General features: G+C 42.6%; 2 protein-coding genes across 6 annotated transcripts in view; one reads left to right on the forward strand and one right to left on the reverse strand.

The window, feature by feature from the left end:
- Positions 1-16804, reverse strand: part of ACOD1 (aconitate decarboxylase 1) — a 33582-nt gene extending 16778 nt beyond the window's left edge. For 2 of the 5 annotated variants that reach the window (XM_077173587.1, XM_077173586.1), the window contains exons 1-2: positions 14645-16804; positions 13048-13151 (exon numbers count right to left, since the gene is read on the reverse strand). The gene's annotated coding sequence lies outside the window, so the exon portion shown is untranslated. The remainder of the gene's footprint in view (positions 1-13047; positions 13152-14644) is intronic. The other 3 variants (XM_077173590.1, XM_077173589.1, XM_077173588.1) reach the window with 3 other exon arrangements.
- Positions 16805-17951: 1147 nt separating this feature from the next.
- Positions 17952-22394, forward strand: KCTD12 (potassium channel tetramerization domain containing 12). The gene has a single exon (XM_054655148.2). It carries the CDS (start codon positions 17952-17954, stop codon positions 18948-18950), a length of 999 nt encoding a protein of 332 aa, XP_054511123.1. The 3' UTR covers positions 18951-22394.
- The last annotated feature ends 2346 nt before the right edge of the window (positions 22395-24740 follow it).

The raw sequence follows: 24740 nt of genomic DNA on the forward strand, positions 1-24740 counted from the left end.
CTGATGGCCTGCTCACTCACAACTGGATCATACATTTTAAATATTCTTTGGATAAAGAAATACATTAAATATACCATTTATGAAAAAGATTCAGAAAAATTGGAAAATATTCAGAGGGGCCTAAGAACAATAACAGCCTTGGAAATAATGGTCTGTGAAAGAGATATGAGGAGGTTTATCCTAGAAAAGGGAAGCTACTCCATTTCACATCACAGCTAAGCCAGTCTGACCACTGGCACTTGTCTGATGCCCTCCCTCGGGCTTAATCCAGGAAACTAAATTGCTAGGAAACAAATTTTATTATTTATTTGAATGCTTCTCCACTTTATCCTCTGAACTGGTTCATCTCAATCACATGAGGGCTGGCTGAATGGAGAAAAATGTAGGGTGGTTCATTTTGCAGCATCTGACCTTCAGATTGGCATAGCTTTAATGTGGAAGTGTACTTCTGTACACAATACAAAAATACAATCTGTATATTTTAGAAGAGAGAGTGTTGAACAACTTTGCTCTATCTGCTGAGAAAGAAAACAAAAAGAAAACTGTTAAATATTTATCAGATTCTTGACTTATGCGATAAAATCCCTTTATAACAGGAAGGGTATTAAAATATTGTACATAAGAATTTTGTGGAATTTCCTTTACTGGAATCATTACCAATGTATTACCCCAATCTGCCAGGATTAGTTCAAGGTTTCTTTTTCTGCCTTGGTGCAGATATGGATTTTGAGAATGATCTCTTGAGATTCATTCTATCCCTTTTTTTTCAGGCTTCACAATTTGCCAAGTTCACCCATCCTGCCCGAGTTAGCTCTAACTGAACTCAATAGGACTTGGAAAAATGGCTATAACAAGAACAGTGCCAGATTCTAATATTGCTGTTTGATTTATATTTTGTTGAAGACCAGAGAAGTATCTGTGAATATGCTGTTCATGGACACATTACCAGACACTCTGCTCATGACCTGCTTTGCATTCTGGAAAATTTCCTGGGCTGGCATAGCTGGTCTCTAAATACACCATGAAAATAAACCCATAAGAACAAGTCACACATCAGAGGTGATTTCCAGGTTAAAGGCTTGTGCTGCAAATGGGGATGCAGCACTTGCAAGTAGCTGCTGAAGCTCAATGGAAATCCAATTGCAAATAGGGGAAGCAGGGTCAACAGCAGGGAAATGTGTATGCTGAGATATACAATTTCATTACATATCAGAAGAAAAGTATAGCAAACAGTAAAGCTTTGTTGAAATATAACTGGTGTTCACATTTAAAATACACTAGTGCAGAAATGGGAAACTGGAGATCAAATGAGGAAGAGAGATGCTGTATTAGGGACTTTTTTTTTCCTTCAGAAATCTTTTCCAGAAATGACAGGCTGCATGATCGATATACACAGACTTGGAAAATACTGAAATGCATTTAACCTTCTGTCTCCTCAGAGTCAGTAAATGTCATTATTAATGATGTTCTCTAATGAAGTGTTTTATGGACAAAATAAACACTGCAGCTTTCTTGTACAAAATTCTCTACTTACTTTAGTGCCAGTAAGTTCTGGGAAAAGTCTTTGTAGGTAGGACAAAAAAGAAAAAGTAGAGGCAGTTTTAAAGAAAATATAACAATCACTTTAATTAAGAAAACCTTATTATTTAAAGAACTAGACAAAACTAGCTCGAATGCAGGAAGCCTGTGGATTCCCCTAGACTTTCTGGGGGAGGGATCAAGTAAGAAAAATGCTTTACCAAGTATCTTTTCAAGTCTTTGGAAGTCCTGTCAAACGGAGAGGATCAATACTAATGCAGGGAGAACACATAAACCCTTCAAAGCCATCTGAGCACAGGAGTTGCTGTGTAACCACTCCCACCCCGCCAAGCTGGGCAGCCTCACATGGGAACCACCACCACTGTGGGACATTGAGCTGCCATCCACGGCTTGAGGAGCAGGCAGCTTTCTTCTTTGACAAGCCCTGCAGCCTTTGAAGCTGGGATCTGCTTGTTCTAAAGGGACTGACTAAAGAGGGAGAGGAAGCTTCAAAAGACCTCACTGCCTCTGTGAGCTAACCAGTCACAAGACTGCACTGACAACCTCCTATGACATCTACCATCTTTTTTTTTTTTTGACTTGTTCCTTATTCTGCCCTTTAACATTAGCATCTTCTTTCCATTTGTATGTGAAGCTTGCAGAAACATCATAAAATGAACAGTTCCTCTACTTCAGCTGGGACTCTCCCTTATTTTTCCCCACTGGGCTTCGTGTATTTTTTGTTTGGAAGTTTTGTTGTGATCCTGATTCAGCAGTGTGATACATGGCTGTGAGTACTAAAGAAATAATTCAGTGGGAAGGGCAGTAATAACTGTCACATGCAATAGGAAAGGACAAAATATGGTTAACAGCTGGACTCAATAATAATCTTAGTAACTATTCTGTGATTCTCTGAAAATGCTAACAAAATTCTGAAGATGGGTCTGTAATTCCTACAAACCTTTGTATGTGTGTGTTCATTTAATTTAATTTCACTCATATAATGCTGCTCTGTGCTACTACTGTCAGTTTACCCATTGCCAAATGCAGCCCATTTCAGTCCAAAGCAGGACAATGGACAAATTATATCACCTTTCTCAGTCCTGGCAGTGAACATTGGGTCAGCATATTCTGCTCATTTCCTTTTCCCACTTCTGTCTGCCCTGGCCTTTCTCAGCTGATTCACCAAACTATCCAAGCCCTTACTGAAAAAGCATTTCACATGACACCCGTATATTGGAATATGACCCGTATGGGAATAAATTTTAGAGATTATCTCAGAGGGGAACTTTCAAATGTCTCCACTTTGACTGATATGTATTTTGAGAGAGGCCAAGGGTTTTCTTTATTTTGCTGACACTGCATCAAATAACTCAGATGTCCCATTTAAGGAATTCAGATTAAAAACAAAACCAGATCCATATTTATGTAATAAAGAAGCTGACAGAAATGCTTTGGTGATTTGGCAAACATCTAGTTCAACATGTCTTGAAACTGTTGACCTCAATGATTCACATCTCATCCTTTCAAAGAAAAATTCTTTACTTCACTTATTTTCTCAGTTTATAGTTATGCTTTTTATCTTGCTTCCTGTGACCTAACTCATATTTTATCTGAATCCTCTTGAGATAACAGACCACAGAAGACATTTCTTGTTTTCATTTGTTCTGTTTTTGTCTTGGTGGTTAAAAATACAGTGGGAAAAAAAGGAGAATTTAAAAAAGGAAGGATAATGCCACTTGATCACACTAATCTTGATGGCCTGGTCTTGTGGCTTACTCTCATCACGCATTTGTAACAAGTCATTCCTTTCCCCATCACTCTCCAACAAGCTAAGGCAGCAGCTGTCAGTCTGTCCCTGCTCCTCCTTCAGTCCTGCCCCCACTCCCTGCAGGTAGCAGATGTCCTATTCGGTATGTCTGTGCTGATAAACAGCAGAGCATGAGGGGGGCAAGCACTGGTTTTGGACCCCTGGTTATTTACATTGCCTAAATTTAATTCTGCGTTTTGAGTCATGGACCATTTCAGTTCTCTGTCTGCAAGACAACCTGCTCCTGAGCCATCAGCACACTCGTGTGATCTCGGAGCCATGGCCCACAAGCAGAGTCTGCAGACATGGAGAAGACTGTTGTAAATCAGGATAACCCCCGGCGTCCGGGAGGAATGACAAGGAGGACTCCATTGATTTCAGAAGGCTAATTAATTACTTTATTATACTATATTATTCAATACTATATTACTCTGAATCTGCACAAGCACCCAACTCAACTGCACAGAATTGCATGACTACCAGCTGACAGCCCTGACACACACACAAATTGAATTGTTCAATGAATCAAAACACTCACACCAGAATCCAATCAAGCAAATTCCTTCAGGTAAATAATCTTCTCAATGCATTCCACTTGTTCCAAAACACAGGAGCAGTAAATGAGATAAGAATTGGTTTTTATTTTCTCTGAGATTCAGAGAACGTGAATCCCAGCAATATCCTTGGGAAGTTGTGCTTGCTTTTCTCTGTGAAGAGAAATGCAGCTACAGAAGACAAAGGCATGGCCAGACATCGATCTACTGCCTTCCTGACCAGCCCTTAGGATTGGTGAAGCCTCATTGCAGGAGCAGTGTTTGCCCCTGACACTGCTACTGAATCTACTGCTGAGAACCTCTAGGGATGGATGGAACTGTGCCTGCCAGAGGATGCTGCCCACAAAATCAGTAAAGATATACAGTTCAACCATTTTTAGGCAAATAAATCTTGGGTTAAAATTAAAAGCACAGAAAAGTCACTTGGACACTTTGCTATAGACCTTTACTCCTTGCTACATAAACTGGAGCAAATACCGTATGCATGACTTGGAGGAATTCCACGTGGAGAAAGAGGGCTACAGTCTGGAGGATAAATTCACTCCACCTGATGAGGCCATTTGGCACTGCCCATAGGCAGAAGTGCCTTTGTTTGCAGGAACCTGAACTATTAAACACTCGTGATGAAATGGCTCCTTCTGGCTGTGCTGCTGCAGTGCTTAAAAACAGAGAGCAGAGACAGCGCTGCCACCTGCTGCTCCCAGGGACGTGGCTCTCATGCTCACCGAGGGCATCAAAGCTTTCCTGTAGAATCCCAGAAAATTCTGAGCTGGAAGGGACCTACAAATGTAATTGAGTCGAATTCTCAAAGCTTGGATGTGAAAAGTTGGTATTTACTGTAAAAGTAAATGTTAAAAAAAATTAAAGTTTATAGTCAAAAATTGTTCACCATAAAATTAAATACCAAACTTTGATCTTTGCAAAGGTTCAGGTAATAACATAAGCTACCACTATGGTCCTGTCATGTTGTTGTTCTGTTTCTAGAGTCCCATACTGTTGTTATCAGATTTCTAAAGTCCATACCTCCTCGATGCATTCTTACAGCTGCAGATCTTCACAGCACAGACTCCTTCTTCTGCATGTTGTTCTCTCTCAGGCCAGGACCCCTCCAAGGCTCTCCCTGACTGGCTAGCCCGCCCCCTTTTATCCCAGTTATCTTCATTGATCACAGCTGCAGCCCATCAAGGACAACCGGGACCTCTCAGGCCAAAGCCTATACACAGATATTCAAGTACAATACTTTTCCTCTACTTTATTTCCCCCTTTTCTTTTACTTACAGAACCAGGTTTTACATACAATACTTCAAGTACAATACATACATTTTCCCATGACTCAAAGGCCATGTACAACACCCATAGCTCCTTGCTCAAAGGCCATACTCTTTCACAGCTCCTTGACCCAAAGGCTATGTTCTTTTGCAGCTCTTGGCTGTATGATCTTCTACCAGCTATCACCACAGCTCTTGCCTGTCACAGCTCTTGACTGTCTCATCTTCTACCAACTATCACATCAGGGCTACCAATTGTTGTTCTATTTCTGGAGTCCCATATTGTTGTTATCAGATTTCTAAAGTCCATACCTCCTTGGCATATTCTTACAGCTGCAAATCTTCACAGCACAGACTCCTTCTTCTGCATATTGCTGTCTCTCAGTTCAAGGCTCTCCCTGACTGGCTAACCTGCCCCCTTTTATCCCAGTTATCTTCATCGGTTACAGCTGCAGCCCAATTAAGGACATCGCAGCTGCAGCCCATCAAGGACAACCAGAACCCCCCGGGGCAAAGCCTCTATACAGATATTCAGGTACAATACTTTTCCTCTACTATACTGTCACAGTCCTAAAAAGAAAGCAAGCTGCCTTGCCACCCTGTTTTGCAGTTTAGTCACACCCTTGATGCTGTTGTCTTTGGCTAGTTCAGTGTAGAGAGTTTGGTTAGGAATTTACTGAAACTGCAGGCAATTAACCTCTCACCAGACTGAGGCTTTATAGTAACAATGCTGTCCTTAAAGAAAGGCACAATGGGCAACAGACAAGAGTGATAGACGTAAGAACAATATGCAAGAAAAACATGCCAAAATCCTATTGACATGCATGACCTAAAAGCGTTAATGTATTTACTCCTCTTCTGCATCACCTGTCCTATACAGATGAAATGATTAGCCTGAGTCTTACACACCTTGTCTTTGATAAACACTATCAGAACTGCACTTAAAGCAACACTATTTAAGGTCATATTAGAAATCATCATATTTGTCAGGCTAAAATGGTACATTATTGGTAAAAACCAGTAGCTACTACAATTGCTATAAAGTTTTGTGGAAATGGGGCACAGATGTTTGTAGCTGGCAAGAGCTGTGGTTTCTGCAAATAAATTCAGACACAACAGACTGAATAGTGAAGGATATCTAAGGGTTACTATAAAGTCAGTGCTGATTAAACTATACTGGAATTTTAACAGCTAGGCCTATGACCCTGAAGCTTTTGATGTCACTTTAATAAAGAATTAGATTAGAATCTGTGATTTAACTACTGAGTTGCAAAAGCTTCCAGAAACTGACAAAGGGTGATGATTTTTTCTTACAACAATGCCTATGTAAATTTTAAAGTAACTGTACTATTTCAGAAATTCAATTTCAGATCTTCCCCCAGAAAGCATTTTGATGAAATACAGAAGTGCATCTGGAAAGACAGTGCATGCTGTGCAGCCAGTCACGCATCCTGGCAAAAGCTGCAGGGAACTGCAGCCACCAAGTTGAGAGAGGCCAACATTTCAACTTCTATATTTACATTTGCAATGTTGATTTCACTGGGAGAGAGTTGCTTCCTGGCTTTTGGAACACCACTTTTTTTTTTTTTTTTGTGCTAGATTCTAAAGAAAACTGCTTTTCATATTAAAAACAGTGCCTGGAACACGGTGTGGCATTAACACCTGCTCATGCTTTGTCTTGCAATGCTTTGAATCAGGATCATCCTTGCTTATCAAGTCAAGCTGTCAGCTGCCTCACTGCCGAGGTGCATGAGCACCACTCTGTAAGCCCATTCTTCTTCCCTATTAGAGTCCTTGCTCATGAATCATTCAAATCCCTCAGCCTGAACCCTGCTTTGCTGCTGCCTTCAGTAATCTTTATTTGCGCCTGGAAACTCTTTGGGATGTCAAAAAAGAGCTGACAGAAACAAATGCATCCCAATGTATCTCTTTCCTCCTGCAGTGCAAATTCAGGCAGGTTAGCTTCTAGCACTGGCAGCTTGAACAAGAGTGGAGCAAAGGAATGTTTCCCCAGACAGACATGATTCTCAAGTGTGAGAAAAGGACTAATACAGCCTCACCTCCTGGGCAGCCAGGTGCCTGGCATTTCCCAGCTGAGGTGTATTTAACTGGGTCCTCATTTGGATGCATCAGGCTAGGAGGTTTCTGAGTGAAAGCACTGTGAACGTACTCAGAGTCCTTTCTAAGGAAAACTACTATGAATCTTAACACAAACATTGGACCTGATATTCCCAGACTAGTTAGAATGCACAACACATAAAATACTACTACTACTTCAAATAATCAAGAAATCATTGAATATAACTAGGGGTTGTATATATATCTAGCTACTACAAAGTTCAACCTAAGTAAAGATGGAAAGTAGAAGTTAAGAAAGACATATGGGGTAAATTTGTACATATTTTCTTAGTCACACTGTGTCAGCAGACAAAACACGTTCAGGCTCCATGTGCATTTAACAGTATATTTGTTTCTCACTCTGACACAGTAACTTGAAATCCATAAGCGTAACTACAGTCTTCCTAGCTCAGGTGATAGATGTTTGTGCTTCAGGGGTAGGGATTAATGCATTAAATTAGTTATGCTTTCCTGGGCAGCAATTTGCCAGAAGAGGTGTGGATGGATTTGTGATTTGCATAACAAGGTTTGAAATACCCACAGCTGAGGAAAACAGAACAGAATATTTCAGTTGGATGCGACCTACAATGATCACCTAGTCCAAGACTAAGGCAAGCAGCTCCAATTAATGTAAGTTGTGTGGCTAAGACCTCTAATAAGCTTTGTGTCTTCAACCAAAAATCTTTAGAATGTCATAAAATTTTCTTATACAACCTTGTATTTTCTGCTCTGAGTAAGCTGAATTCTATATAGAAGAGAAATTGCTTAAATTCTACAAGAACACTCAAAATAAGGTATGGTGAATGGAACAAACCAGGTATTAGCTTAATCTGGTGTGGTCTGTAAGGTTTAAATGCCCAATAAGCTTACTGACAATACCTAGCTGAGATTAGTAAAAAAAAATGTTATTCTTCATAGAGGAATAGCAATATCAGAAAAACCATTTTTGCTCAATGTATGGGGGAAAAGAAAAAGTTTGTGTAGAAGAATAAATTACATGAAGCAGGGAGAAACTACTTGGGCAGATGTTACAGTCAGTTTTACAGCATATCAGGCACTATAGTATGTATAGATGAGGTTCCCTTGACGTTTCCCAACCTGTATATCAAATACATACTGCTGGAATGTGCCCAGCTCACTTCTGAAGAGCTCCTGTGGGTAGTATGATTACTCATAATAAATATAGCTTAAAATATTTCTCCTTCCTATAGCTACCAGAAGACTCTCTCCATTCCATGAATCTGCTCCTCCCCTCCATCCTACTCTTGAGCCCTGTTCTGGATGCATGATGTGTATCTAACTTGGCACTGTTGAGGTATGCCCTCTTGTACCTGCAAAGACGCCGACTCTTGGGGTTATAGGTAAGCACCTCCTTTGCCTTCACAAACATTTTCTTTCTACTACAAAGCAAAAAAGCCCCAAAGGAGGTGTGTTGAGCACTCACTGGGGATGATGGAAAGAAGCAACAGCACAGTAAAAGGATGAACGTAGAGATTTCTTGGAAAAAGTAATGAGGACCTCCCCTATGAGTATGAGCCTTGCTGTGTTCAGCTGGTAGTGATCCAGACACCATCTTTGTCCACTAGAAATCAGAGAGCCACATCAGCCTTGACCTGGGGACAGAGGCTGAGAAGTTAAGAAGAGACATCACTTGGGCAGGTTACTGATGAGTATTTTCAAGTCACTCCCCTATCAAACAGGTTTGAATAACCACATTTACTGTCAGTATTATATATATCAGTATTATACACAGTATTAAATACATGGTTATTGTACTCCCCATAAGCACTGAAGAGATGTGCCTAAGGGCTTATAAAATACAGAAATAATAATTCCATACTTCTTTTGCTTTTCCTTAGCTATATATTTAGTTTCTTCCTTTCTCTTCTTCCCTCTTAACAATCCTTATACTTGGTAGTTTTAATTTTTTCCCTCTTTCAGACTGTCAGTCACAACCAGTATCTTGACTTAAAAAGAGATCTTTTCTTATTTCAGAAGCCTTTTACTGTCACTATGACTGCAGGCTTTCTGCTTATCTCCTGCTCCTCAGATAAGCTTCCCCTTCACTAAGATCCATCCTATAATCTCAACCTATTTATATGTGATTTAACCTCCTTGAGATGAATAGATTTTTTCTGCTTGTTTTATTTGAAGGGATTTTATTTAAGGGACTCAGTTCTGATACAATCTAGACTCTTGGCATTCTGTTAAAAACTACAAGCATTAATGAAGAAAGCTTTCCGTTTTCTGAGAAAGGCATTTTGGCAAGAACTATACAAACACAACACTCATGAAAAATTAAAAGGTGAAAACAAATAAATAATTTGCTTTGCATGGGCATAGCACTTTCCAGGCTAGCAAAACTTTGGGGCATATATTTCTGCTGTTGTCATATTGCTGATACAGAAAAGATAATTCCTCTGCTTAGTTCATAAGCAATTAACAAATAATATTTTTTTTCAACAGCTTGCAGTATACAAAAATAAAATAGCCTCTTAAAAATCTAATTCCTATATTCTCAAGGGCTTGAAGACTCTGTAGGCTGCTGGAATTAACTGGCTGTGATTTTCTGTAAATCCAGATGTTTACTTCATTAAAAGTTCATGAAATCTAAACACACTCTTCATTCCATATATCTCTTACATGTCTCTCAAACATTTATTGTGTTGATATATTTATTTTTAGTGATAATATATTGGCATTTACAAACATGGAGCATACATAGATGATATCTTACAGGAAATCCCTACAAAGCAGAGTAGTAACTCCTCTATGTAAACACTTGCAACAGGAAAGCACATTCAGAATTTTCTAGACACATGAACTGAATTCTATTTGGGCCTCTCCAAGAGGCCAAGAGCAAAATAAATGCAGTGAACTTTTCTAAGAAGGAAGACAAGCTTGTCAAACTCACTTTCAAGCAAGTAGAAGCAACCCTTAGCCTTTCTTTACAGGTAAGAAACAGATGCTTTTCATTACTTTGGGCAATAACATCTCATTAGCACAGCACATCAGCAAGCTGGGTAACATCAGCTATGCCTGATTAAGTTGATTCCAAGTTTCTTCAAGCTTGGCTCAGTCCAAAGAAAAAATCAGGTTGGTTTATGCAGTGGATAACAGGTAAGAGAAGTCCTGGAAACACCGCTAAGGATAAGGGCTGAAGGAAATGTGCTGGCAAACTCAATTTTGGCCCTAACAGAAGGCTGTCTGCTATCTCACCCTCTAGGCAGAGATTTTTGGCAGTTTTGGAGTGAATAATTTCTCCTGCCAAGTAACTGAAATATATTCTCTGTGACACATTATTTCACATAGCAGGTCAGGAAGGGTATCAGTGAATAGGAGCTCCAGCATCCCTTTCTGGCACGGGTTGAACAGCTGAGATACACTGCCTGCAGGAGCTAAGAGTGTGTAATTACAGCCTTCACTCACAGATGTCCTCACTGGCATGAACTCTAGTTGTAGCCATTGGTGACATGTGCTTTGGCAAGTTCTTGACAGAATGGACATTTTCCAGGATGTCTGGAGCAGCTAAGAGCTTGTGGAGCTGCACTCACCATGTAGGAGCCTCTGAGGCCAAAGAAGGAGAAACAAGTGTGAGTATGCTAACACTGAAGGTTCTCTCTCTCTCTTTATGTCTACAGAAATAGTTTTTAATCTTCAGTTCTGTGGAAGTGAATAGCAATTCTCTAATGAGATTTTATTAATTTCATTTCAGCTGTTGTTGAGAGATGATGAAATCTGGTGGAGAGACACTTCACTGAGAAGCACAGTGGAGAGCTGGAACCACCTCTACTCAGAGCATCCTTCAGGACTGGTACCCTGGGGGGACAGGAGCAAGCAGGGGACTGTGAAACACTGCACAAGCCTGGCAGGGTTTGACAGCACTAAGGTCAGTTCTACCAGTAGGGATACAAACTTGCATCTCAGCAGAGGAGCAAACTAAACTAGTGCAAACATGTTTTTCTCAGGTAGTCAAGCAAGGTACCTAAAGTAGTAAAAAAATAATTTACCAACTTATCTATAGTAGAGTGCTGTGAGCTTTCACTCCCTTCATACCTTTGCAGATGCTGTAAGCACCCCTGCTAAGGATTTTGATATTTCTTCTATTAAACATAATGGGAATTTTAAATTGTTTTCAACAGAAAAAGAAGCAAAGAGAACAAAGCAGCACATTCAATGTCTGAGTCTGTTGAAATGAAAGTCTGCATTTCATTTGCTTATTTTAATCTAACTTAAAGAGTTAATGTTAGTTAAGCACAGCTTGCATTGGTACATAGTGGAAGAAAGCAAAAACAAATGCATTAATTACTGTTCACTGATCACAGTTATGATTTTGAAACATGCTCAATTAGTGAACAGTATACCTCCAAATCACAGCTAAAATGAATACAAAAATTTGAAGCACAATCACCAATGTCATTATTATTAACTATTCTACCTTTGAGGGATCACTCTGTCAAAAATAATAATTTTATCAATACATTTTAAATTCCTTTTTATAAAACACATTTTTTTTTTAAGAAAAAGGTGTAAGTAAGACCTGTAGATTTAAAAAGTTCCATTAAAAGGCATTTTTTCTTGGATAGAATTCCTACCCAGGAATGATACCATTCTTGTGATCAACTTCTCAGAATAGACTTAGGTACAGCCCTTAACTTGCTCCTCTGCAAATCAATGCTCTTATTTTTGATTGTATCCAAAAGCACCAAAAAATGTGTTTTTACCCCTTTAAAACCTATCTGAAGCCTGTCCAACCCTACAGGAAGGTAGGCTGGTAAGAAGGGGGAGTAGAAGTTGCTTTTTTTATCCTAATTAGCTAGATAATGAGTTGTATTTTCCCTATTAGGAGAGCTCTTTTGCTGAATCCTCACACTGTTAAGTTCTAAGAGACAGCTTAAGGCTCTTGACTCACACTGATGGTAATGCAGAAGATGGATATAGTTTCCACTCATGTTTTGCAGAGGCCTGATTGTGTTTCTGTTGTTGTTGTTGTGGTAGAAGCCAGGTCAGAATGCTATTTATTCACAGATAGGAGAATTGCTGAGAGAAGATTTGAAGACATGACTGAAATGTTTCACAGAGATACAGAAGATTACTTTCAGAGAGCCAGGGCTCACAAAAAGAACTCTGATTTAAAGCTGCTCCATAGGGGTTGTGAGTAATTTAGCATAGGAGAAAAGCCTCAGATGTTGTGCATGTAAAATACCACACCACTGCATGTTATAAAATGACACAGCTGTCCTCTGCTCCCTTGGTATTGGACAGGGCTGTAACTTCCTTATAATTAACCAAAACAGGAGATCAATTAGCACATTTTCCTAGAGATCACCTGAAAAGAAGCAGCTGGGAGTATTTCCCCATTTGACATAGGGTGCACAGCCTCTTTTCCTGTGTTCTCCAAATTCAGTGATGCTCAAGACGTGTGTGGAAGGTGTCCCCTTCAGCGTTCTTGCTCACTGAGGCAGAAACCACCTGCATGTCCCCACAACATTGAGAGGCTGCTTTTTGTCTGCTAATTTTCACAAAGGTGCTTGAAGGAAATTAACCCAGCTCTGACCTTCACTAATTGCTCACTTGATTACGTTTCTCAGTCACACTCTGTAGCTCTGTATTGGCCAAGGACACAGAATACACTGCTAATGTCTGTCCTCCCTCTCTCCCTCCCTCTTCTCCACACTCTGCACAGCATTGCCCTCCCAAAATTATCCAAAGAAATGTCTGCAGCACCCTGGTAAGAGGAAAGTGCATGAGCCCTTGATGACTTTCTGAGGTCCCTTACAGCCTGTGTTATTCTGGCTCTTCAACATCTTTCATGCTTGAATGTGCAGATTTCCACAGCAGCTGGATTTCCTAGGACATGCAGTTCCAGCTAAATGCATCTTGCTGTAAATGCAAACACAGACAAAACAATTTCTATGAACAGATATTGTCAGATGTAACTTGACAGGTAACATTCATTACAATTCACATGAAATATTGAAATCTATGAATGTATACATTTGTGTTCAACTATATACAGCCTGTGAAACTGAGTTTGCAGAGAGAGGCAGCCTCTCCTTCAAAGGAGTTGAATTCTTCTTCTGTCATTGGGTGGAATAATGCATAATTCAAGTTTTTGGAGATATTACTTGGTATCACTTGAGCATAATGCCGAGGCTGGTAAGTTCACTCTGAACAATGACTCAGAAATGGGAAAGGTTTCAGCCTTATAGCCATCCATTGACTGTCAAAGTCAAACCTATGGAACTGCACACATTTTAGAGAGCATGCAAGTCCCAAAAAAGCAAAGGATTTCTGACTCTTAGGCAATATGCTCTGCTGTGGGACTAGTAGACTCTTTTTCTTGCACTGTCTTAACAAGACTGTGAAGCTTGAATGAGCATATTTGAACCTCCAATTCAGTTTAGATCATTAACTCCTTTTGATGATTTTATGCAGAAGGCTAAATATTTCACTGAACTCAGTATTAAAATTCAAACAATGCAGTCATATGTAATTAGGTATTTTCTAAGCAATATTATACCTCTTCACACAGTGAAGACTGCTAGAAGAAATAATACACCAATTTCTGTTCAGAACAGGGATAAAATATGCTCTTGCCCAACTAAGTTTCTCACGAAGAAGCTGAAGACATAATAGTTTACATCTACCGAAAAAGTATCGTTTTCTCTTTATCTGCCTTGGGTCACGCTGGCAATACTTTGGAGCCCTTTGTATTTCTTAATAGCAATGTGGATTTACTGCCACTAGGTGTTACCCTTCCTCCATTTGTGAAGAAAACTGTCCTCCCTGAATAAACCTGGCTCATCCGTGGGTGTACCGCCCAAAATGCAAAACAGGGGCCCATCGCGATGGAAGTATCTTTGTAAACATGGAAATAACAAAAGCTTCCCCCGCAAAACCCCCCACAAACAAACAAAAGTCACACCCCCCCCCCCCCCCCCCAATCCACTAAACTAATCCCCCCCAAACCAATGTAAACGTCTCAAAATATTAAAAGAAGAAAAACTGTTGTATCCTGACAGGTTAAGACAGTGTCCCTGTAGCTAGTTCTGGTCAGCAGCTAATAGCAAACACTGACATGTGACTGTCTTACCTGTAAGAGCTACTGCCCAGAAATGTCCCAACACTGCACAGTCAGAGATTTTCAACTCCATGTTTATTGTCATAAAGCCTTGTCTGTTCACTAGACCCTATTTAATATTTACCAGCCTTTATGGGGGCTGTATGCCTTACAGGAGGCATTCTGTGGCAGCCTTTAATGTTACATGTACCAATATTTCACTGTCTCCCACACAAAACAAGAATAAACCACTACGACTGTGTTACGCAACCCAATGACTGACACATAAGTAAAAAATTGTTGATATATTTACCCATTGTAATACCCACAGACGAGGTCCAATCCTCCTCACTGAGACAAACGTTGCCAAATGAAAAGAGATGGGAAATGGAGAAGAAATTAGATGAACATATTGTGAAAAGAGGAAAAAATTGTTGACGAAAGAAGTCACAATAACCAAAGCCTCGCAGCCAGGCAAGGCATAAAGCAGCAGTGAGATGCCCACAGAATATCATTTCTCTGAAGAGACGTAGCTTCAAAACAGTTATTTCAGTGCTGGGCATGTTTTTAAGCCCAGAAAATGACATCTATCTCAGAGACAAACGCTGCAAGCTGGGTCTTTGCCCAGGGCTGTTGAACAGGCTGTATGAACAGTGTCTTGAGAAGGCTCCTTGCTCCCTTTTAGAAGGGGAGGCTGGAGTCAGCTTCACATTGACAGAGAGAACAAGCAGTGGGATGGACTGGTTTGTGCCCTCAAAAAAAACCTGGGACAGTGGGCCAAATACCTTATTGTGTCACTGTGCTCCTCCCAACCCCTTTGATGTGCATGGCTTTGGACATCCCAGGGTGCTGCACAGCAGCAGGTGGGTCCTTGTCACCTGATCTCCCACGAGACAGAAGGCAGGCAGAGGAGCTCTGAGGAGCCAGTGGCTGCAGCAGCAGCATAACTTACTCATCTCTGAAGCTTCTGAAAAAATGCACTGGAAGAATCCATTAAGCTCAGGTCTTATCAAGTCTGGTCTCAAATCTAACAAAGCTCAAGACAAACAGAGTCAAGTCTAATGAATATGCTAGTGTTTTTTTTTTTTTTTCTTAACCTGCATTGATACTCACCTAATGCCAGAAAAATGAAATTATTTTAATTAACAGATGAATTAAAGATCCCATTTTTCAAATATGGGCTAAGACTCACCTGCTGGTAAGGTACAAAATCTTCCACTGCAAGTTCTGCTATGAATAAGCGCCTGCTCAAGCATTATATGATCTCATCCTCTGGGTGCACAGTTTAATCACAGTGCTCTCAATAGAGAGCCCACACTAGGGAAGTGGAGTTTAAAATACGAATCTGTGGGAGGCTCTTGAGGTGGCTTCTTGCTAAGTATGGCCAGGAGCAGGGTGATGTGGGGGGAGATGCCACATTAAGAGACCAAGAGGTAAAAGCAACTCCATAAAACTGTCACCAGCAAACCACCACGTGAAAATTTCATGTGCTTTTACTCTGGTGAATTGCCCCTGAAATAGTATACAGAAAGAAAACAAAAATTCTGTGTGTGGCAGTACATGTCATGTTATTTCCCCCCTTTTTTTCCTCCAGCAACAAACTCAGGTGTTTAAATGGGTGGCAAAACAACTTAATTCAAGATTATTTAATTTCCTCCCTCATCTTTCAGAACTGTTTTAACCTCTCTTCTACTTCTCTCAAAAAAAACCCAAACAAAAAATGAACAACCAAAACAAAAACCTAAACGAAACCAAACAAAAAAAAAAAAAAAGAAAGAAAATAGAAACAAGCTCTTGTAACAAAATGTCAGCAAAGCGTCAGATTAACCTACTTTGCCATTCCACTCCCACAAATGAAAATACTTGGTCAAAACCCTGGTAACTGGATTTCCAACATGGAAAAACTAGTGGTCCACATCTTTCTAACCATATTCTTAGTCTTGTTCAGATGTAACTCCTGTAAATTCTGAGTGTCCACTCTCCCCAGACCACAGTATCTCCCTGTCAGATCTCCCCTGACACATTATTTTTACCACCCATTCCCTTTTCAAAACTTCTGTTTCTCAACTCCCCCTCTTCTTCCTCTTCTTCTCTTGGGCAAACTTATCTTGCTTCTCGAGAACTAACTTGCCTTTCCTTCCTTTCCCACTTCTCACTTTTTGAAGGGCTTCTAGCCCCTGCCTCTGCATCTTTTGATTTCTACTTCACCGACCACTGCAATGGAGCACTTGCAGCAGGGTAGTTTGGAGAGGGCTTCGCTCCCCCTACGAAAGAGAGCACTGACCATTGTCTTCACACTCGTCGGACATTCCTGTCCTCCGAGCTGTTCTCTCGAGGAAGAAAGCACGCGTGAACTCCCACTGGAGAGCAGCTGAATGCATCGAGGCAGCAGCTCTTTACCGCTGCTTGCAGAGAGACACAGAAGCGTAGATTAAATTCAAGCAAAAGCCTGAAACAAATGCTTTCTACCAACGCATGTTAAATAGGTGCTTATGCTTCACGCAGATCCCGATGTACCTAATTAATCCTAATTAAATCTGAGCTGTAAGGGCACCTAAATACACAAATATGCACGCAGACACGAGGAGCCCGGCTCTCACGGTTGAAGTGCTGCTTGTCAGGCACCTGGAGGGGACCCCATCGGCGCCGAGGTGTCCCTCGCCGCCGGGGCATCCCTGGGACGGCGCTCCCGGCGCCTCCCAACGGTGCGGTCCGTGCGTCTGCCTCCGGGAATGAGGATCGGCGGGGGGTTTTATGGAGTCCTTCATGGGGGTGTCTCGCAAGCCCGAAACAGGCCGGGGAGCCGCGGGAGGAGAGAGCGGGCAGCACCGCAGGCTCGCGTTTTCTCCTGCGAAGGCGACAGGAGGGAGGGGACACAGTTATCTCGCCGGGGTTCTCATTTGGAGAGGGTTGGGACAAGCCTTAGGAGGATTAGCAGGGCTGCAGCACAGCGCCTTCGGGAGAGCAGCAGCGTCCCGCCGCTTGCCCGCTCCTGCACTTCGGGGCAAACAGAGGGCTTTTCCTGCCTGCGGAAAACGAGACGCCTCGGAGAAGCCGAGGAGCGAGCCGGAGCCAGAGCCTCGCTCAGGGGCACAGGGGGAGGCAGGGAGAGAGGCGGGACCCCAAGGTTTTACCCCCGCCGGACACGCACCGCGGTGCTCGCCCACGGCGACGGGAGCCCGGCGGGCACGCACCGGGCGGGGAGAGGCTCCCCACCGCAACCGGGGAAGGAGGGGGGGAACGGGGGACGGACGACGACGGGGGACCCTGCGTCAGTGCAGGGCCGTCCCCTTCTCCTCCCCGTGCGCTCGGCTCTGCCTCCCGCCAGCCTCCCACGCCTCCCGCGAGGTGCGGCCGCGCTACATAAACACGGCCCTGCCGCCGGAGCCGGGGCTCTCCGTTCGCAGCCCGACGGAGGAGTTTGTCCGGCAGCGGGCAGAGGCGCGGCCGCGGGGAGCGCAGCGGCAGCGCGGCTCCGGCGCCAGACGGGGCGGGAGGCTGCGGCGGGCAGCAGCAGCGGAGGGCTGCGCGCTCCCCCGAGGGCGGCGGCCCTGCCGTAGCCCAGGCGGCCGGAGGAAGAGGAGGAGGAAGGGCGTGGGCTCCGGCGGGCTCGCTCCGGTATGGCCCTGGCGGACAGCGCCCGCGGGCTGCCCAACGGCGGCGGCGTGTCGCCCGCGGCGGGGAGCGGGGCACCGGGCAGCGGGGCGGCCGCGGCGGCGACGGGCGGCTGGGCTTCCTTCCCGGAGATCGTGGAGCTGAACGTGGGCGGGCAGGTGTACGTGACGCGGCGCTGCACCGTGGTCTCGGTGCGCGACTCGCTGCTCTGGCGCATGTTCTCGCAGCAGCAGCCCAGCGAGCTGCCCCGGGACAGCAAGGGTCGCTTCTTCCTCGACCGCGACGGCTTCCTCTTCCGCTACATCCTGGACTACCTGCGGGACCTGCAGCTGGTGCTGCCCGAGCACTTCCCCGAGCGCAGCCGCCTCCAGCGGGAGGCTGAGTACTTCCAGCTGCCCGACCTGGCTCGGCGCCTGGCGCAGACTCGGGCGGTCGCCGCCCGCCCCGCCGTCCTGCACCGCGACGGCTCCATCTGCGCCGAGGAGCCGCCGCCGCCGCTGCTCGGATACCTGGAGGCCGAGCCGCTGGAAGGCGGCGGCGGGGCCGTGGCGTCCGCCCCGTCGCCCACGGCCAGCCGCAGCCCCTCGGGCGGGCCGCTGCTCACGCCCTCGCAGTCGCTGGACGGGGCGGGCGGGCGGCGCTCGGGCTACATCACCATCGGCTACCGGGGCTCCTACACCATCGGGCGGGAGGCGCAGGCCGATGCCAAATTCCGGCGGGTGGCCCGCATCACCGTCTGCGGCAAGACGGCCCTGGCCAAAGAGGTCTTCGGGGAGACCTTGAACGAGAGCCGCGACCCCGACCGCCCTCCTGAGCGCTACACCGCCCGCTACTACCTCAAGTTCAACTTCCTCGAGCAAGCCTTCGACCGGCTCTCCGAGGCCGGCTTCCGCATGGCCGCCTGCTCCTCCACCGGCACCTGCGCCTTCGGTCCCGAGCAGGGCGGTCCCGCCGATGACAAGATCTGGACCAGCTACACGGAGTACGTTTTCTGCCGGGACTGAGCATCCGCCCAGCCCGTGGCGTGGGGACAAGACAGCCGGCCCTGCACACCCTCGCACCTACGGTCCCCTCGCATCCCGAAGGAAGGAGGATGTGAAGCGGGGCTGTGTCTCCCTGTGCTTTTCTCACCCCGGTTTCTGCCTCCACGCACAAGGCGGGCCAGCCCCGGCGCAGCCCCCACCCCTCTTGCAGCACCTCCTGACGGCCCCGGGGCAGGAGGTCACCGTGTTGTGCCTCGGCTGTCGTGTCCCTGCTTGGCCATGTCCTGGCTCCCACCTTCACCCTCCCTCCTGCATCTCCCAGTAGCTGTGTTGGTAGCAAGGAAGGAGAGAAATGTTGGGAGTAGACAAATGCCAGTCCCACAAAAGCATGCATGTGCACCCAGTCTTTGTCCCTCTCCCCACTCAGAGCTGAGGTACAGCTCTGGCAGGGTGGAGTGTTTTAAAAATCATCCAGGCAGGGGCTGAGAAACTTTGAAGTTGCTTTGAGCAACTTCTGTTGAAGATGGCATGACAAATGCCTGTCTTTTCCCATCCCAATACCCTTATGAGGGAGTTTGCCTTGGTGGGCAGACCCCAAATTGTCCATTTTTAACTCCTCCCTTCCCCACCCATCAAAGCGATGCCTGTCTGTGAAGGACTGTCACATAGAAAGGAAGCCTGACTGTGAGGGGTTTGCACTGGCTCATACTTTATCTGGTGAGATGAGCAATTTTGCAGGAGGCGTGCATGTGGCCCTTCACAAGTGGTTGCTCCCATCTCCCCTCTTTGCTCCCCATGTCTCTGAACTCCTCTCTGTTAAGCTGGACCAGGGCCTGCACAGCGAGCACGCAAGGCTGATGTGAAAGGACAGATTTGCTGGATAACCAACCATTTGAACTATGAAGTGTCCTCAGAGACATGTGTTTATTCCCTTGAGAGGTAAAACAAAGACACTTTGAAAAATTAAAGTGCTTGTGAATTGTAACTTCCATGGGTGGTCTGAAGTCCTTATAATTCTCTTGAAGTTACTGTCTCTAATATGGACAGAAATCTCAATGTGTATTTCCTTAAACACCCTCAAAACTATGGGAGTGAGGTGAAGCCAGGCTTGCCTGAGTAAATAGGGCCTGGGTCCTGGGAAGCTGAAATCATGTACATTGAATTAGTGCAAGATGTACATTATAACTGTCATCAAGAGCACCCTTGTTACTTTTTGTCGTGTTACTGCTGTAAAACTCTGAAGCCAGCAGATGACAAAAATCACGTTTTAAAGAGCCATTTCCTTAGTTTTCATAGCAGTATTATCTGGGCACTGACACTGTACCTCTTCCTAGACAAACTTAGTGCTTCTTAGAAAGGATTGAGCCCTGTCCTCAGAAAAACAAGGATGATGCCAACTTTCTTCAGGGGAAATTACTTCTGAGCTATATTTTGTTACTGCTGAGTAACAGTCTTTCCCAGAGGAGGCAGTCAGAGTCTGCATTGGAACAGATGATCTGAACCGCAGGTTTTACAGAGATTCAGCAGCTCTTTCTAATAAATTTCTTGAAGTCTGGAGTATAAAAGCACTTCCCTTTAAAAACCTAAACTTGATTTAAGAATGTGTATAGCCTGTTCAGACCGTGACAGAAAAATATCCTAAATATACCTGAAGTGTTGAAGAATTTAGCAGTACATATTAAAGGCTTGAAGTTATGTTTTTAAAACTCTTGAACAATAATTCTAGTTCTAGCTAGTTCTAGGTCTAACTCCAAATTTAGAAATACTGCTGGCACCTGTATTCTAACCAAAGAATTTCACAGTAGGGCTTTTTTAAAAAACCCAAATTCCTTTGGAAACAGCTATAGCTACATTTCTATTGAGTTTCAGTGCTCAGTCTCTGTTCACTTGGTCTTTCATTAAGTGCATGCACAGCTACATACAACTGAAAATAATTTGCATCACCATGGCTTCTTTTTTCTAATATTACCAAGGCTGTATATCAACGTGATTGAAGATGTGCATATGAAAGTGCTGGATACTGTCCATTTGTAGATAGTTGTATTATGGAGTATTTTTAAAAGGATAGAAATGTAAACCTGCCAAACTAGATGAGCAATAAGAATCAGTGAGAGGCCAATACACCTGAGGATGGAATGAAGTCTGTTTGTCCTATGCCTTACTCTGAGATGTCTTCTTTGTGCTTAACTTTCACCACAAGTGAAAAGACATTGATCACCACAGCTACTAGGTCTTTACAGTGCCCTTCTCGAGAGTAATGACCGTCTTTTTCTAGTTTCTGTTAAGTAACTCTGAAGTATGTTTTTTAAGATTTTGTATAAAATCAGTTTTCAGTAAAGTGTTCAAATTTGCTCTAGATAGCTTTCTTTTTTTAAAAATCTGCTAGCTTACTATATCCATCATAGGAGCTATGTATAGGGGCAGTTTTAAATTGACCTTGTGATTTAGTGTACATACATATACAGTATATAAACATTTTACACTAATCATTTAGTTTTTTTAACAATTTTAGTGCTACAGGATTTCATAATGTATCTAGCTGAGCATTTTCACATTATGTTATGTACATAACATGGTAATGTGTTACTGGTTTCTTATACCCGTTTCAATGGAAAAAACTGAATATGAGTATCATCAGCTTGTAGAACTGAAATTGATGACATATTTGCTTGAATGTGAATCTTCTAGGTGGCTGAATGCATCTCTAACAAAGATTGCCTGTCTTTTGATTAATTGTTGCCTATCCCTTTCCTGGCAGACAACCCAGTAATTTTCACTTTTTGCGTAAAAATTTATGTAATATAAACAGGATTTTTTTTCTAGTCTTTGTGCTAAAAATTTTAAGTGTTATTAGTCTTAAGAAATGGGCCTTTAATTTACTGATAACTCATTATCAGTATCGTCAGCAGGCTTAAAATGATGGTGCCATAAATATAACAGTCATTTGATGCTTTGCCACAGAAGATGACACTTTTCTGAACCATTACTTAGTAATGGCAGTAAACTTTTTAAAAGGAAAAATGCTCAAGGCAAATTCAATGAGTTTTACTTGTCTGTTCTATTGAGAGCTTGAAGAATGGATAAACACAACGACTCTGCTGACTTGTTGACATGAAAACATACAAAAATATAAAGGCACAATACTGGAGTCCTGTCTACGTTTTGTAGCTGTTGCTGTTCACAGTTCATGTACTTATGGATGAATGCAGTAGCATTTACAAGTGCTATTAAAAAATCCACAAGGGCAGTCTTTCTTTTAATTAGAAGTTAAGGCAGTTAGGTCTTTTCAGTGATGCATATCATGAAGGGTGATTTTGCATATGTTTGATAGGATGTTTATATTTTTATACATGTAGATAATGAGCCACTTATTCATTCTTATTTTCACATGTATAGCATTGAAAATAAAGATCCTCCTAGGACAAAGTTGCATACCAAATTAAATTTTTGTTCTTTAAATATTAACTCAGTTGTGTGGTTTATGCTGTCCTTTTTATTCTCTCTGCAGATGTTGTTAGCTTTGTTCTCCCACAGTATCATATTTGTAACTTCAGCAAAGACTCTAAACTAATGTGTTAAACAGAAACACAGAAAAAATTATGTATACAGAGACCTCTAGTAACACCCATGGCAAGATAAACAGAAATGCATAGTACTCAGACTGCATCATTTCCTTTTAAGCATCACAGAGAATTTTTGTAGTACTGGTAAGTCAGTCCTCAGGAAGAAATAGTGATTGAACATCTTAATTTGAATAGCATTGAGGAATTGTTGAAGTCAAATGTTGATGTTTTTTATGAAGCTAGGGAATAATGACATGGGATACAGTGCTCATTGAATGAAAGAAACATTAATACCTAAGGTAATACATGATCTGAGAGAATTGCATCTAGAATTTTTAATTAGCTACCCTGTGGTATCTAGCAAACTCTTCTAAACTTGTGGTCAGCTTCATAGAAAATTAGTAGTGACTTTTTAGTATAATCCACATGTGAAGTGCCTGTACATTTAATAGTTCTTTCTTGGGTATCATGGTTATACTACAAAGGAATCAGCTGAAGGAAGTTTAATCAACTGTTTAATTTGACAGCTTGATAGTATTTGAGTGCTTTGTTATCATGCAATAATGTAAGAAAGGAGGTCATTCTATGAGCAACAAAACTTTGTGTCTGAAGGCCTCATTTTCTTTGTCTTACTCCTTCTGCTCATCCCTGCCAATTTTATTCAATTTCTACTTGAAAAAGGAGGCACATTCCTTGACAGATCCACCTTCTGCTAGGCTGAAGGTTATGACTGAATTTTGGCTTTGTACCCCCATGAACTACAGATTTTCTTCTTCCTTTCCCTTACCCCACCATCAGTATTCATAGAATTTGTAAGAATGTAACAGCTGTGAGGTTTTTCAGTTCTTTTGATTGTGTTTAAATTACCCATCAACTCAGAAGTTAAGCGAGACAGATATCCACCCAAATGGACAATGCAAATGCCACAAGCCTTATTTCAGTAGGAAACAAGGCTGACAGAACAGTGTGATTTATACCTGCCACTCTCTATATACTCTGAGTGTACTAAATTCCTATAGAGTGAGAAGGCAGGCGGTCACTCTTACTTTTGCAGGTCTGGACAGCCAGTCAAACTAATGGGTATGCTAGAATGTCTTAAAAATACTTAGACTCCTAATTTCTGCAGCATTTCCAAGGCTGAATCAAACGTGAGCAGGAAAACATTTTCTGAAGATTTGATTTGCCTCAGGGCAGGGTTGTTTTTTGTTCTTTTTTTTTTGTAAGAACCCTTCAGTAGAGTTTTCAATGAAATATTTGCACTAATGTGTTATTTATTTAGAAAGTACTTAGTTTTATGAATCCGAATGCTAATTTTGTTTTTCATTAAAATGAGCGGCATGTGTTTTTCCCCTGCTGCTAAACAAAACTCCTGTGTATGACTGCTGAAGTTGGTTTTTTTTTTTTGCAAATAGTCTGTTGGAAATATGCAGCACAACTGCTGTGACAGTCAAAACCATAGCTGGTCAAATTATCACATTTCTTTGCATTCTACTCTCCACTGTGCTCAAACTGGAATAAAATTAAGCTCTGTTACATGCTTCTTGCTCTGCAAGTTTTTTAACACACACTATGGAGCTTTTGATACTTCTGTCAAAGTTGTGGGCAACTGTGAGTCAGGGATTTGAAGTAGGTCTGTTTACTTATGAGGAAATAAAGGCTAGGAAATATTCTTGCACAAAGTGGGAGCAGCTTCAAGTAATTTGGGAAAAATTCTTCGTATCACAGGAAATTAAAGATAAACCCAAGTAATACACTCACACATTACACCCATCATGCAAACCCAACCTGCCCTGGAAAGCTAAAGTCCTTGATGACATTTGCTTGCTCTAGGTTTTATTTTGTATCATCTGGATGAAGGAAATGATTTTGTTTTTCTCCTTCAAAAAAGCTCAGTGTTTAGCAGCTGGGAAATGACAATGTTAGCGGTACACCTTGCTTTGAGTTAACATTTCATCATCCTTTTTGTTCCAACATAATGCAAAAGGTAGAGAAGTTCACATGGGAGCATATAGGAATCACAGAATCATGGAATCACTAGGATTAGAATGCTTAGTTCCATGTAGCCTCTGACTTGCCTTTTGCAACTTAACAACTTTCTCAACCTGGAACTTAAGTGTGGATTCATTGAAGTTCAGCCAAAGAAGTTGAGACCAGAATATCTAGATGGTGATGACAAAAACAGGTCCATTGATAAAGACCATGTGATCTATGTTTTTAATTTGTAATTTTGAGGTAAAGACAGAGCCTT

The sequence above is a fragment of the Agelaius phoeniceus genome, chromosome 2 (genome assembly GCF_051311805.1).
Source record: "Agelaius phoeniceus isolate bAgePho1 chromosome 2, bAgePho1.hap1, whole genome shotgun sequence".
NCBI lineage: Eukaryota > Metazoa > Chordata > Aves > Passeriformes > Icteridae > Agelaius > Agelaius phoeniceus.